At 56.8% G+C, this 13,056-nt stretch overlaps 2 protein-coding genes and 1 pseudogene across 6 annotated transcripts in view; 2 read left to right on the top strand and 1 right to left on the bottom strand.

Moving 5' to 3' along the window:
* The window catches only part of NAA60 (N-alpha-acetyltransferase 60, NatF catalytic subunit), a 39,083-nt gene extending 35,896 nt beyond the window's left edge, over positions 1-3,187 (top strand). For all 5 annotated transcript variants that reach the window (XM_074381680.1, XM_074381679.1, XM_074381677.1 and 2 more), the window contains exons 4-6: positions 753-849; positions 1,593-1,828; positions 2,943-3,187. In XM_074381680.1, coding sequence (XP_074237781.1) covers positions 753-849; positions 1,593-1,828; positions 2,943-3,098 — 489 coding nt within the window. In that variant the 3' untranslated portion in view covers positions 3,099-3,187. The remainder of the gene's footprint in view (positions 1-752; positions 850-1,592; positions 1,829-2,942) is intronic.
* A 195-nt stretch (positions 3,188-3,382) lies between these two features.
* Positions 3,383-5,122, top strand: LOC141580695 (uncharacterized; annotated as a pseudogene).
* Positions 5,123-10,174: 5,052 nt separating this feature from the next.
* On the bottom strand, positions 10,175-12,087 carry C12H16orf90 (chromosome 12 C16orf90 homolog). The gene is made up of 3 exons (XM_003928467.3): positions 12,042-12,087; positions 11,202-11,555; positions 10,175-10,662 (listed from the first exon to the last, which is right to left on the bottom strand). The coding sequence occupies exons 1-3, from the start codon at positions 12,085-12,087 to the stop codon at positions 10,511-10,513; spliced, it is 552 nt and encodes a 183-aa protein (XP_003928516.3). The 3' UTR covers positions 10,175-10,510.
* Between the last annotated feature and the right edge of the window lie 969 nt (positions 12,088-13,056).

The following is a 13,056-nucleotide window of genomic DNA, read 5'->3' as shown; positions in this document are numbered from 1 at the left end:
CCTGGCCGAGTGTGTGATTCTTTTTTTTTTTTTTTTTAGACGGAGTTTCGCTCTTGTTACCCAGGCTGGAGTGCAATGGCAGGATCTCGGCTCACCGCAACCTCCACCTCCTGGGTTCAGGCAATTCTCCTGCCTCAGCCTCCTGAGTAGCTGGGATTACAGGCACGTGCCACCATGCCCAGCTAATTTCTTTGGATTTTTAGTAGAGACAGGGTTTCACCATGTTGACCAGGATGGTCTCGATCTCTTGACCTTGTGATCCACCCACCTTGGCCTCCCAAAGTGCTAGGATTACAGGCTTGAGCCACTGCGCCCGGCGTGTGTGATTCTTTAACTGAACTTTGCATTTGTCCGCTGTCCTACATCCCGGTGTACCAGGTGACACCATGCATTCCCATTAGGCCTAGGCCCACGCGCTGGTGGGTAGTTGCCCCCTTCATGCCATAACTTTACCTCATGCTGGCATCAGAGCCTCCTTCCTGTCCTTGGCTAGGCCCCCTACACATCCCCAAGAGAAGCTCCTTTTGTGTGTGTTCTTATTTCAGTAGCTTTTCACCAGAAGGACGAGGATGCTCTCATTTCCGTGGGGAAGTGGGGGCAACTCTCCAGCACCTCTTGATTCTGCGCCTCCCACTCGGAGTCCGTCTGGCTGTTGTGGTGGGGAGTCGGTGTGGAGCCGGCCTGGGCTGGGCTGTACAGTGAGCCGTGCACCAGGAGCGTGAGCCTGACTTTGTCTGTGACTCCTCCTCTAGGATGGAGATATCCTAGCCTCCAGCTTCTCTGTTGACACGCAAGTTGCTTACATCCTGAGTCTGGGCGTCGTGAAGGAGTTCAGGAAGCATGGCATCGGTAAGAGCAGCCAGGCTCACAGCTTGGCACCCACCCCAACCCCCATTCCGCCTGCACTGTCTCTTCTCTGGCCCCGACAAATCTGGCGCATGAATGTCCCTCAGTCTCATCTTCCATCCTCATCCCCGTCTTGGGCCAGACCATCATCCCTCCCCTGCAGGCATGGCCACCACCTTCAGCCATCCTCTTTCCACACGTTCCCAGGCCTTTCTGCCACAGCCTCGCTCAGCCTCCAGGATGGAGCTGAGGAAACAGGCACCTCTCACTCTTGCTGCCACCACATACAAAACTCATGTCTGTTCACTGAGTGCTCTCCAAGTAGAAAGCGTGAACACACAGGACGAGGCAGCGCTCACCACCATTTCTCTGATGTCCCATCCCACTCGGCCACACAGCCAGTGAGCGGCAGAGTCTTCATTAACTTGAAACCCAGGCCCATCTAGTCCACGTTTTCCTGGGCTCATGTTGACCCTGTTTGTTGTCTGAAAGTGAGCCTCCTTGCAAGTCCAGCCCATGGGAGGGCGCTATCAGGCCACCTCTGCAGTCCCTCTCAGTGGTTTGTAGCTACCAGGCTCCATCTGGCTCTAAGAATTTAGGGGCTTTGACAGTGGTGAGGGAAGGCTGGTCTCTGATACAGTGGGCTGAGACATCTCTGGGAGACTCGTGCAAAGACCCCATCCCCGCCCAGTCACCCTTCCTTCCTAATTGCCCTGCCGGTGTAACCTTCACCTCTTCTCCCCAAGGTTCCCTCTTACTTGAAAGTTTAAAGGATCACATATCAACCACTGCCCAGGACCACTGCAAAGCCATTTACCTGCATGTCCTCACCACCAACAACACAGCAATAAACTTCTATGAAAACAGAGACTTCAAGCAGCACCACTATCTCCCCTATTACTACTCCATCCGAGGGGTCCTCAAAGATGGCTTCACCTATGTCCTCTACATCAACGGCGGCCACCCTCCCTGGACAATCTTATATCCTTAACTTCCAGGGGACAGGGACTGTGGCTTCTTGGCCATAAGGGTGGCAGAACCAGTGAGCAAGTTGGAGCTGTGGTCCCCCTCAGATGATATTTAGGTGGCTAAGCTTATGGACACTTCTGTCCCTCCCCTGATTGTGTTGTGGGTAAATCTGACGCACGTTTGGGTAAATCGAGTTGCACATATTACCATGTTGGCCAGGCAGGTCTCGAACTCCTGAGCCTAAATGTTCCACCTGCCTCAGCCTCCCAAAGTGCTGGGATTATAGGTCTGAGGCCCCGAGCCCAGCTGGAGAGGCTCCTGCTCCAATTGCACTGGGGATCAGCAGTGCACAAAATAGACAGGAGCCCCTGTTCTCCCAGGAAACAGGTGCGGTGAAGAGGTTTTTACTTTTTTTGAACAAGTGGGTTCATACCTTCCTTTTGGGGTGCATGACCCAAAGGTGTGCCCTTCCCTGCTTCCTCCCCCTTAAATCTCACTGGCCCCTGACTGGTTGGAGGGAAGCCAGGACACTTTGTAATAGTCACACTGTGTGGCCTAAAAAATGCTGTGCGTGTGTGCATGTGTGCACATGCACATTGTGTGTGTTTGTGTTTTCAAATGCATGCATCTAAGATTTATTAATTACATAGAATAATAAGCAAGAAAGAGACAGGAGATTGCACACTCCTCAGGCCTTCTAGCTTATGTGAAGATGGGCCCCTGCAGACATCCAGGGGTCAGTACTGTTGATCCCCTCCTCATCGTAAGGTCAGGGCTTAGTCCCTCTTGCTGCCCCAAGGGTTGAGAATCTAGGGAGAACCAGAAACACTTGCTCTTCTGCCAGGCCCCTTCCCCACTCCCCATCCATCCCTGGATGTGGTGTCCACATGCCTGGAGCCTCACCCAGAAGACCTTTCTGTCCCCAGAGCCCACCCTTTGTTATTGTGCACAGCAGAGGCCACTTGGTCTCATGAGCCTTTCCAGCTCTGCAGTGGTGGGCTCTTGACCTCCCGAGCATGGTGTGCCATCTGCACACGGTCCCACAGGCCACTGTGTGGACCCCTGATGACTGTGCCCCAGCAACCGTGGTCAGGGCAAGTTGGAATCTTCCTTAACAGAGCCCCACAGACTACATCCAGCATCTGGGCTCTGCGCTAGCCAGCCTGAGCCCCTGCTCCATCCCACACAGAGTCTACCGCCAGGCCCACAGCCTGCTCTGCAGCTTCCTGCCATGGTCAGGCATCTCTTCCAAGAGTGGCATCGAGTACAGCCGGACCATGTGATGTTGGCTGGGCAGCCGCCACCAGGCCCCACCCCTCGGCCCCCTGCAGAGCCTGCCTTCCTGTCTGTCTGACCCCTGCTGTCTTCTGCAAGGAGTTGGTGGCTACCTACCGGACTCGTCGGCCTGCCCCAGCTGCAGGCCCGGTGCTACACGGGCTCGGGAACAGAACGTCATGGGCACACACAGAGTGTGCCCATCCCTCGCAGGTACGCCACAGCAGACGGGAGGGTATGGGAGCTTGGTGCTTCCAGCACAAAAGCAGAAGGCCCTGGATGGGCACAGAAAATGGCAGAGCTGGAAGGGGCTGTGGGAACTGCAGAGTCCACCACCTTGTCCACCGGCACAGCCCAGAGGTTTGGTGACTTGTGCCAAGCTCACACAGTGGGCTTCATGGCTACTGGGCTGTGCACCAGACTTGGGAGCCATCAGTGCCTTTATTTGTGCGAGGACCGAGAGGGCCTGGTGGCTGCAGGCAGGCACTGTGGCCTGGAGAAGGCCTGGTGCTCCTGGAGCGCCCAGGCCCAGCTGTGGCCCATAGGCAGGGTGTGGGGTGCGTAGAGCATCTCCGCTGGGCCTTCACCCTGTCCTGCTCTTCTCTTTCCCGCAGGCTCTCCAGCTTTCCTTCCTGCTTTTGGAAACCTCTGCCTCTGCCCGCTGCCCTGGCCTTGCCTCCCTGCACATGCACCATCCCCAGGGCTGACCCGGTGTGGCTGCATTCACTGGAAAGGGACTGCCCTCACTGGGCCTCTCTCACTCTGCTGCCTGTTCCTGCAGCTCCATCCTGCAAAGCCAGAGGGGACTTTGTGCTGTGAGGGAGGAACGCAAGTATTGTGGACACTCTTGACCCTAAAGGCACAGGAGCCTTGCAACAAGAGGGCGCAATAAAGGGAATGCCAGGTCCCCCTCCAGAGCCAGCCCAAAGAAGACTGGAGGATGGGGAGTGGCCCCCGCTCCTCCATAAGTGGCTGATGAGGGGTGGGCAGCCTGGGGGAGGCTTTTCATGCAAGCACAGAGCTCTGATGCTCAGCCCCCCTCCACAGGTGGTAACACACCGGGACAGTTCCCGCTCCTCAGTACCTTATGTACAGTGTCCAGTGCCCTGGAAGGTCACACTGCCCATCGGACCATGGCATGCTCCATTCAGCTGACCTGCTGAGAGCCAGGCTGAGGACAGACGCCACTGAGACTCCCTGGGTCCTCCCCACCCTCCCTTGTGCTGCCATGAGCTGCTGCAGACAGGAGGAAGCTGAGCTCAACATTGGGCCTCAAGGCTGCCATGTGCCTCATAGGGCCCAGCCTTGTGGATGGGGGCAGTCCTGTGCCTTGTGTGCCCTCAGCCGCCAAAGGCAGAGAGACTGTCAGTGCCGGGGGTGTATCACATGTTTCTAGCATCCTCTCCCCGCTGCATCTCCCAAACCCTGCTTGCCTGCCCTGCCCTCCAGAGCAGGGGTGGGGTGGGGCAGAGTCCTGCCCAGCGTAACTACAGTGTCACAAAGCCATGGCAGAGGGTCCTAGCAGTGCCGGCCTCCCCCAGCCTGAGGAAAAGGGGGAGGGAGGGGAAGGAACAACCTGGGCAGGCGGGGCCTTGGGGACCTGAGTTCCTCCTCCAGAGCTGCCCAGCGAGGGGCTCTCGGGTGCTGGGGCAGCCCAAGGTCCTTTCCTGGCCTCAGCTGGGGCCAGGGGCCCTTGAAATGAAGGCAGGCCCCAGGCAGGAGCAGCATTCCCCTCCCTGACGGTGCTGGCAGGAGGTTCCTGCTGTGCTGTGCTGAGCTGACTGGCCTGAACCTCTGCTGAGGCTGCCTCCCTGCCAGGCCCATACAGCACCGTCCACTGCGAATCAGCACCGATCACGTGATTTCTGTTTCTGCCCTACAGGGTAAGGGATGAGTCTTCTGGAAGGCTCTGCCGGGGACTTTTGTCCACACCCTGCCCTGCGCCTGCCCCTAATCACTGCAGTGTCCAGCCCAGTGTTGAACAGATTGTAGTGTTCTGGTTCATTACGAGCAAATAAATAGACTTATCGGAGTTGGTCACATCCTGTTTCCTGTACCCACCTGGCTGCACCTCGGGCTTCGCCCTGTGGCTGAGGGCAGCCTGGAGCTGCTTGTCACTGGCAAGGCCCCAGGATGGCTTCCAGATAAAGGGGCCGGTGGTTTTGTGTGATGAACCCTGCCAAAGAATGCAAACTTTTGGTTGGGTGAGGTGGCTCACACCTTTAATCCCAGCACTTTGGGAGGCTGAGGCAGGTGGATCACATGGTCAGAAGATTGAGACCATCTTGGCCAACATGGTGAAACCCCATGTCTACTAAAAATTCAAAATTAGCCAGGCATCTTGGCGTGTGCCTATAATCCCAGTTACTCAGGAGGCTGAGGCAGGTGAATTGCTTGAACCTGGGAGGTGGAGGTTGCAGTGAGCCGAGATGGCACCACTGTACTCCAGCCTGGTGACAGAATGAGACTCCTTAAAAAAAAAAAAAAAAAAAAAAAAAAAAAAAAAGAATGTGAACCTAGGGAAGAGCTGAGAGGCACGGCAGCTGGGCTCTGCTACTTTCTTCTTACCGGAAGGTGCCCAGCAGCTGCCCTGTCTGGACCTCTCCCTGCCTCTAGGCCTTGAGCTGGGGCCTAGTCTAGGCAGACAGCTTCCAGGGTGATTCATTCCACCCTGCTGTGGAGCCTGAGGTGGGTACCTGCTCTGCAAAGACCTGGTGCTTCCTTCAGCCTCTCACGGAAACTTCTGGCCACCCTCAAGGGATGCTGTTATTCCCGTTAGAGATGAAGAGAACTGGCTCGGAGGCTAACAGCCACGCAGTTTGTGAGTGGTGGGTCCGGGCGTCCAGCCTAGGCCTGCATCCCTCTGAAGCCTTTGTGGCTGCTCTGTTACGCTGTGTCCCGTGTCTTTGACCTCAGCCGTTGGCCAGGAGACATGCAGCTTGCCAAGGGCCCTCTGGGAAGAGGATCCGAGACACCTGCAAGATGGAGTAGGGGTGGACAGTGGTGCCCTGGGAGGCCAGGCAGCTGGGCACGGTGGACATGTGTCCAAAGCCATGGGGTGAGTAGATCCAGATTAACCTGTCAAGCTTGCTCCTGGGAGTGTCTGCTGGGGAGGCACAGCCTCGGTTACTCCGGCAAGGACAGTTTCACCTTTGCTGATGAGTCAGCTTGGGGTTAAGAGGGTGGCTCTTGGAGGCCCTTGGTGGATCATGTGACCAAGTAGTAACTTGCCCATGTGGGGCTCCAGCTAGTCAGGCCCTGCTGAGTGAGGCCAGGCGGGACTGCCGCTTCTCCAGGCCTCTCACCATAGCCCCACAGGACCGCAGAGCTGGGACACAAAGGCTCCTGCTCCAGTGGGGGCAGAAAGGGAGTGCGGGACCCAAGGAGATGTATGATGCTCACACAGGATGGCGCCAGACTTTGCACAGAGGCCAGCCCTAGACGGAGCCAGCTCTGCTCCAGGCCTGCTCAGGGGTGGAGCCCCAGGTAGCCTTGGGGCTCCCTGCCAGTGCAGCCAGGTCTCCCCAGTCCCTGCACGTACCACCCAAGGATCTCCTACAGTGTTGAGGGGTCCTTCATACTTCGCGGACTGAGACAGACTCCCGGTCAGTCCATTCCAGCCTACTGGTGTTCAGGTACTCACGGCGGGAGGGACATGCCCAGGGATAGTCAGTATGTGTTTTCAAGAGCATCCGCTTGCTCAGGACAAGGGCTACTTTCTCCACATCAACTCCCGCCCTAGCACGCCATGACTGGCTTTTCTGCCTCTCGCCTGTTGGAGTGCTTCTCAAGAAGGCTTTGGGAGGTTTGGGAAGGAACTGTCTAGAGGCCAATTTAGAGCCAGTTTTCTTTGGGGCTACATGTGGCTGCAGCAGATGTCTTTCTCACGGATAAGATCCTGGTTACAGTTGTCTGTGGCTGAGTAGCAGACTGCCTTAAAGCTTCACAGCCTAAGCAGGGGCCATTCTGTTTGCTTCCATTTCTGCAGCAGGGACCCCATGTGGTGTTAGCGAGGCAGGCTGGCGGGGCTGAAAGACCTACATCCGACGGCCCTACCCACAGGGCTGCCCACAGTGAGCTCAGCTGTGGCCATGGGCTTGGCTCCTTCCCTCCATGGCCTCCTCAGGCTAGGTTGGTTTTGTACCATACCACAGTCCCAGGGTAGACTCCTTACGGGGCCACTGGCCTCCTGGGAAGCTGCCAGGCTTCCTTACTGCCCGGAAGTGACACCCTGTAACTTCTACCACATTCTACTGGTAAAGCAAGATCCAAAGCCTGTCCCAGTTGAAGGGCAGGGGGCTACACAGGGGCCAGAACACCAAAACACGGCTTATCTGGGGTAGCAGAGGGGCTGCTGACGACAGCCTGGGTCCCCCAAAAATCAGGAGGCTGGGGCAACCTGTGCTCTTCTCTGAGCCTCCACTCTGTTCAGAAGTGACGAGTCCAAATGTGGTGGCTCACACCGATAATCCCAGTACTTGGGGAGCCCAAGTCGGGAGGATCTCAAGCTCAGGAGTTCAAGATCAGCGTGAGCAACATAGTGAGACCCTCATCTCTTAAAAAAATAGAAAATTAGCTGGGTGTGGTGGCCCACACCTGTAGTCCCAGCTACTCAGTAGGCTGAGGTGGGAAGGTCACTTAGCTCCGGAGCTCAAGGCTGCAGTGAGCTATGATTGTTAAACATAGGGCCCGCTGTGGTGACTCATACCTATAATGCCAGCACTTTGAGAGGCGGAGGTGGGAGCATCGCTTGAGGCTGGGAGTTGGAGACCAGCCTGGACAACACAGCAAGACACTTTGTCTACCAAAAAAAAAAAATTTACTAAATGGGTGTAATGTGCCTTTGGTCCCAGTTACTCAGGAGGCTGAGGCAAGAAGATCACTTGAGCCCTGTTCAAAGGTGCAGTGAGCTAGGATCATGCCACTGCAGGCCAGCCTGGGAGATAGTGAGACCCTGTCTCCAGAAGAAAAAAGCCAAAAGAGTGGATTCGGCCCCTAACAGTCTCCAAGGACCTTGTATTATTGGCTTCTAGACAGGCTCAGTTCTGCCCAGCATCTGCAGCTGGTGGCTGGTGCAGGTGTCCCTCGGTGTTCCCTCAGCAGCCCCCCTAATGTCAGTCTTTAGGGGTCCCTTGGGTCCACCTGGCCTCTGCATCTGTGGGGAGTGAGTGTTGTGGGAGAGAGAGAAGGAGCTGCCCCTCTGCCGCCCCGTGTGACTCAGTGGACCTCAGGCCAGCCTCGTGCCTCCCACACCTGCCCCGTCACAGTTGCTCTTGGGAGCAGCATCTCGGAGCTCCCCCCTCCTGGGGACTGCTACAGCCTTGAGTGTCCACCACCCCAGGCCATGCCCACATGGTCAGAACAACCCAAAAACTGTCCAAGGACCGAAATCTCCAGGATCTGCTGTCCCAGGGACATAAGAACTGTCCAGGGTGGACCCAGGGTGCAGGGGAAGGGAAGGAGCCCGGCTGTTCTGGGCATGTCCCCTGTGACCTGGCAGGAACCCAAGGTAGGGGTGGCACAGGCTGGCGTCGCCAGATGGGAAGGTCACTGAGGCAAGCCCAGGTGCTCTTGTCGTTTTCCCACAGGATGGAGGCCTGGCGGTATAGAGCAGGTGTATTAGTCCGTTTTGACACTGCTACCTGAGACTGGGTAATTTAAGAAAAGAGGTTTAATTGACTCACACTTCCACATGGCTGGGAGGCCTCAGGAAACTTAGAACCATGGTAGAAGTCAAAGGGGAAGCAGGCACCTCCTTCACAAGGTGGCAGGACAGAGAAAGGCGGTGGTGGGGAGGTGGGCTGGAACTGCCACACACTTTTTTTTTTTTTTTTTGAAACGGGGTCTCACTCTGTTGCCCAGACTGGAGTGCAGTGGTACCATCTCTTCTCACTGCAACCTCCACCTCCTCAGTTGAACTGATTCTCATGCCTCAGACTCTCAAGTAGCTAGGATTACAGAGATGCATCACCACAACCAGCTAATTTTTATATTTTTCATAGAGACTGGGGTTTGCCACATTGGCCAAGCTGGTCTTGAATTCCTGGCCTTAAGTGATCCACCCACCTCAGCCTCCGAAAGTGCTGGGATTATAGGCATGAGCCACCACGCCCGGCCTCCAAACACTTTTAAACCATCAGATCTTACGAGAACTCACTACCATGAGCGCAGCAACCGCCCCCATGATACAATCACCTCCCATAAAGTCCCTCTCTCAACAAGTGGGGATTACAATTTGAGGTGAGATTTGGGTGGGGACACAGAGCCTAACTGTATCAGGCTCCTCACCCACAGTAACAGTGCTCCCCACGGACACCAGGCAATGTCTGGGGACACTTGCTGTCACAGCTTGGAAGACGGTGCTACTGTACCAAGTGGGTGGTGGCCAGAGATGCTGTTTAACATCCTACATGCACAGGACAGCCTCCCTCCCAAAGAATGATCCAGTCCCAAACATCAACAGAGCTGAGTGGAGACACCCCAGCAGAGGGGAAGCCTATGCCTGGGTGCCCAGAATCTGGTCTGGCTGGAGAAGGGCTGTGTTCATCCTGCTCAGAGTGACCTGGGAGCTGGGGTCTGGTGGAACAGTGACATCACCTCGTGGGGAGAGGGTGGGGCCCAGGTCCACATCCCTGCCTCGGCCGCTCTCCTCCCTGGTGCCCTCCCTGACTCGGCCTTGCTTTCCTTCATCCACTGTGTCTTCCATCCACAGCTCCACGGCCTGCATTTAGGCTCCTCCCAAGGTGGGAGGATCACTTGAGTTCAGGAGTTCGAGACCAGCCTGGGCAACATAGCAGGACCCCCCCAACTCTTAAAACAATAGAAAATTAGCCAAACACAGTGGCTCACAATGTAGGCTGTTGAGCCCCTACCCACCCTGTAGAGCCAAGTTCAGCAGTGCCTCATCCAGGAAGCCCTCCCAGACTACTTCCTTGGTGCCTCACACAGGCCCTCACCCCAGCTCATGCCTCTCGTGCCCCCAGCAACTAAGGGTGGGAGCACCACAGACCCATCTCTGGAGAGAGACAGTACTGTTTTTCTGACCAAACTGACCTTATGACAGATAGGCAGATAGACAAGAATGTGCAGGCCTTGTCTTTTATTGAGATCAGACCTGTGGGCTCCCAGGCCTCTCGTGGGGGCCTGATTCTCCACTCAGCATGGCCTCCAAGGTACAAGTGGCTGAATGGAGTCTGAGCAGGCTACAGGGGCATGGCCATGCTTCTCTTGCTTCTCTGCCTCCCTCCGGACCTCCTCCTTCCTCTCCCTCTCACATTTTGCCAACTCCCAGGCCTGGGTGCTGGCCGCTGCCTGGGCTACCTCATGTGGCAGGGCCACTGCTGGGGGCCAGCCCCTCCTGCTGGGGCTGCCTCCTCAGCTGTCCTTCCCCTCCTGTCCCCAGTCCTGGTACTTGGGATTCCTATGGCCTCTCCAGGGCCCCAGAACGGGTTCTCTTGCACAAGGGGCACATAGCCTCTTCTGAGGTCCTCCAGGACCTCTTGGGCCTGAGCCCCAAGCCCTCAGAAGGCTGATGGAGGGCACCCTTGGCTGGGTCCATGCTGGAACTGGAAGCTGAGGACAGAGGAGAGAAAGGAGCCACTCGAGGGACTCAAGGGGAGGCTGGCGGGGAGGCTAGCAGCCCACCTGGAGTCCCCAGAACCCAATATCCTTGAAAACAAAAGGGAAGGGGGCAATGCTTCCTCCCTAACAATCACCAGGGGAGAGAGGAGGTAGAGGGAAGAGAATGGTTCAAGCTGGAGGGACCCTCATCTAACCTGAACCCTCGTTTTACAAGTGGGAAAACTGGGGCCCAGCAAGGGAGAGAGCTTCCGAGGCTCCTCACAAAGTGTGGTGCTGTGCCAGTCACCCAGCCCTCCCTCCCGGAGAGCCTCCCTTTTTCTTGCACCCCTTCCTTGTCCCTTGTGGATTCTCCAGGCCCTGCCCAGCTGTGGGGTGATGCAGGGATGGGGACAGATTGATCAAGATCTTGGCCTCCTGGGGCATGGCACCACCGTGGAGGCTTGTTGGTGGAAAGGGGCCCGTCTGAGTCCCCAGTCCATCCATTCCCTGGGGTCTTCCCCCACACCCAGTCCTGCCTTGACAGAGCTCACCAGTGTTTCCCAGGCTGTCTCTGGGCAACTGTGCTTCCAGAAGGGCTGAGCAGTGGCTGTTACCTTGGCCCAGAGTCCCCTGTGGCAGGTCCAGGGTCCAGGCTGTGCCTTCAGGCTGTGGCAGGCAGCCCCCAGCCATAAGCCGGCCTAGCCAGTGGCTCTCACACTGGCGAGTGGGCGGTGGGTGGCCCTGCAGGTAAAGAGCCAGGCCCTGGAGGTGGCGCAGCCGGAAGTTCTTGGGCTTGCTTCCCTGGGCACTGGGGCACTGCGGCTGCTGGGACCCCAGGCCCCCCTCGTAGATGTTGGATGGTGCGTCAGGGTGGCCGGGGCGTCCTTGAGCCTGGCTTACTGCATCTGCAGAGGAGAGAGTGGGAGGGTGGTGGCCAGCCCCCCACAGCAGCCATGAGGGGAGTGCAGTCACTAAGAGTAGCTCACATGATGGGCTGCATCCTCAACCAGCCTGGCCTCAGCTTACCTGTCAGATAGGCTCAGTCCACTGCCTCCCCCTACCCATGCCCAAGACGTGACTCCTCCTCCCACTCCCAACCAATAGGAAGGGCTGGGAAGCCTGGGGCCTTCGGGCTGAGAGTGCTTTCAGGACTTCAACTTCTTTCTACCATCCTGTTCTGCCCACTACCCTAGAAAAATATTCTGGTCCCTGTAGAGAAATTGCACAGTGGGGTTGAGAGGAAGTGACCAGCCCAGGGGCTCATGACCTGGCCCAGTGGCCATTCCCATCTCCCAAGCATACATGTCCCTGAGGCCAGCCCTGTGGCTTTCAGCCCAGATAGGAACAGAAATGCATCTCTCCTCCTGACACTCCTCCCTGCAGCCGGGCACCTTCTATTATGCGCAGCTCAGAAAATGCACAGACCAAGGCTTCCATGAAGGGCCAGTGTGGTGGGGAGGAGTGGCCAGGACTTGGGTGCAGCAGGGCCCTGCTCTCCCCTGCCTAGAGGGTATATCTGCAGGTCTCCCCCGGCAACTGGTTCTTATGACATCACAGGGAAAACTCCCAGCCTCCCTGGACCCCTAGTTTGGGCAAGGACAGGGCCCAAGGCAAGGGCAGTGTGGGCGGAAGGCATGGGAAGAGGCCAGGACCCCAGGGGAATTCCCTGGTCCCTCTGGCTGGGGTCAGCCCACATAAAACACACCCGGCTCTGGTCAACAGGAGAGTCCTTGTCTGAGGTGATCTCTTGGGGCCAGCTTCCTCATCTGCGGTGGGAAATGACGATTCAGGAGTACAGACCTGGGGAGACCTAGGTCAGTGCTTTAAAAATGCTGAAAAGGGGCCGGGTGCAGTGGCTCAAGCCTGTAATCCCAGCACTTTGGGAGGCCGAGGCGGGTGGATCACGAGGTCAAGAGATCGAGACCATCCTGGTCAACATGGTGAAACCCCGTCTCTACTAAAAATTCAAAAAATGAGCTGGGCATGGTGGCGCGGGCCTGTAATCCCAGCTACTCAGGAGGCTGAGGCAGGAGAATTGCCTGAACCCAGGAGGCGGAAGTTGCCGTGAGCCAAGATCGCGCCATTGCACTCCAGCCTGGGTAACAAGAGCGAAACTCCGCCTCAAAAAAAAAAAAAATGCTGAAAAGGGGCTGCTGCAGTGGCTCATGTTTGTAATCTCAGCACTTTGGGAGGATGAGGCAGGCAGATCACCTGAGGAGAGGAGTTCAAGACTAGCTGGGCCAACATGGTGAAACCCTGTTCCTATGAAAAATACAAAAATTAGCCAGGTATGGTGGCAGGGGCTTGTAATCGCAGGAGGGTTTACTCAGGAGGCTGAGGCAGGAGAATTGCTTAAACCTGGAAGGTGAAAGTTGCAGTGAGCTGAGATTGCACCACTGCACTCCA

This window comes from Saimiri boliviensis, chromosome 12 (assembly GCF_048565385.1).
Source record: "Saimiri boliviensis isolate mSaiBol1 chromosome 12, mSaiBol1.pri, whole genome shotgun sequence".
Classification (NCBI taxonomy): Eukaryota; Metazoa; Chordata; class Mammalia; order Primates; family Cebidae; genus Saimiri; species Saimiri boliviensis.
This window is presented reverse-complemented; position numbering and strand designations above follow the sequence as displayed.

Coding starts and splice junctions, on each gene's coding strand:
- C12H16orf90 (XM_003928467.3), bottom strand. CDS start 12,087: ATGGAAGCCTTGGTCTGTGCATTTTCTGAGCTGCGCATAATAGAAG. Junction 11,556..12,041: donor TGAGCTGCGCATAATAGAAG/GTGCCCGGCTGC, acceptor TCTCCTCTGCAG/ATGCAGTAAGCCAGGCTCAA. Junction 10,663..11,201: donor AGACAGCCTGGGAAACACTG/GTGAGCTCTGTC, acceptor CTCTGTCCTCAG/CTTCCAGTTCCAGCATGGAC.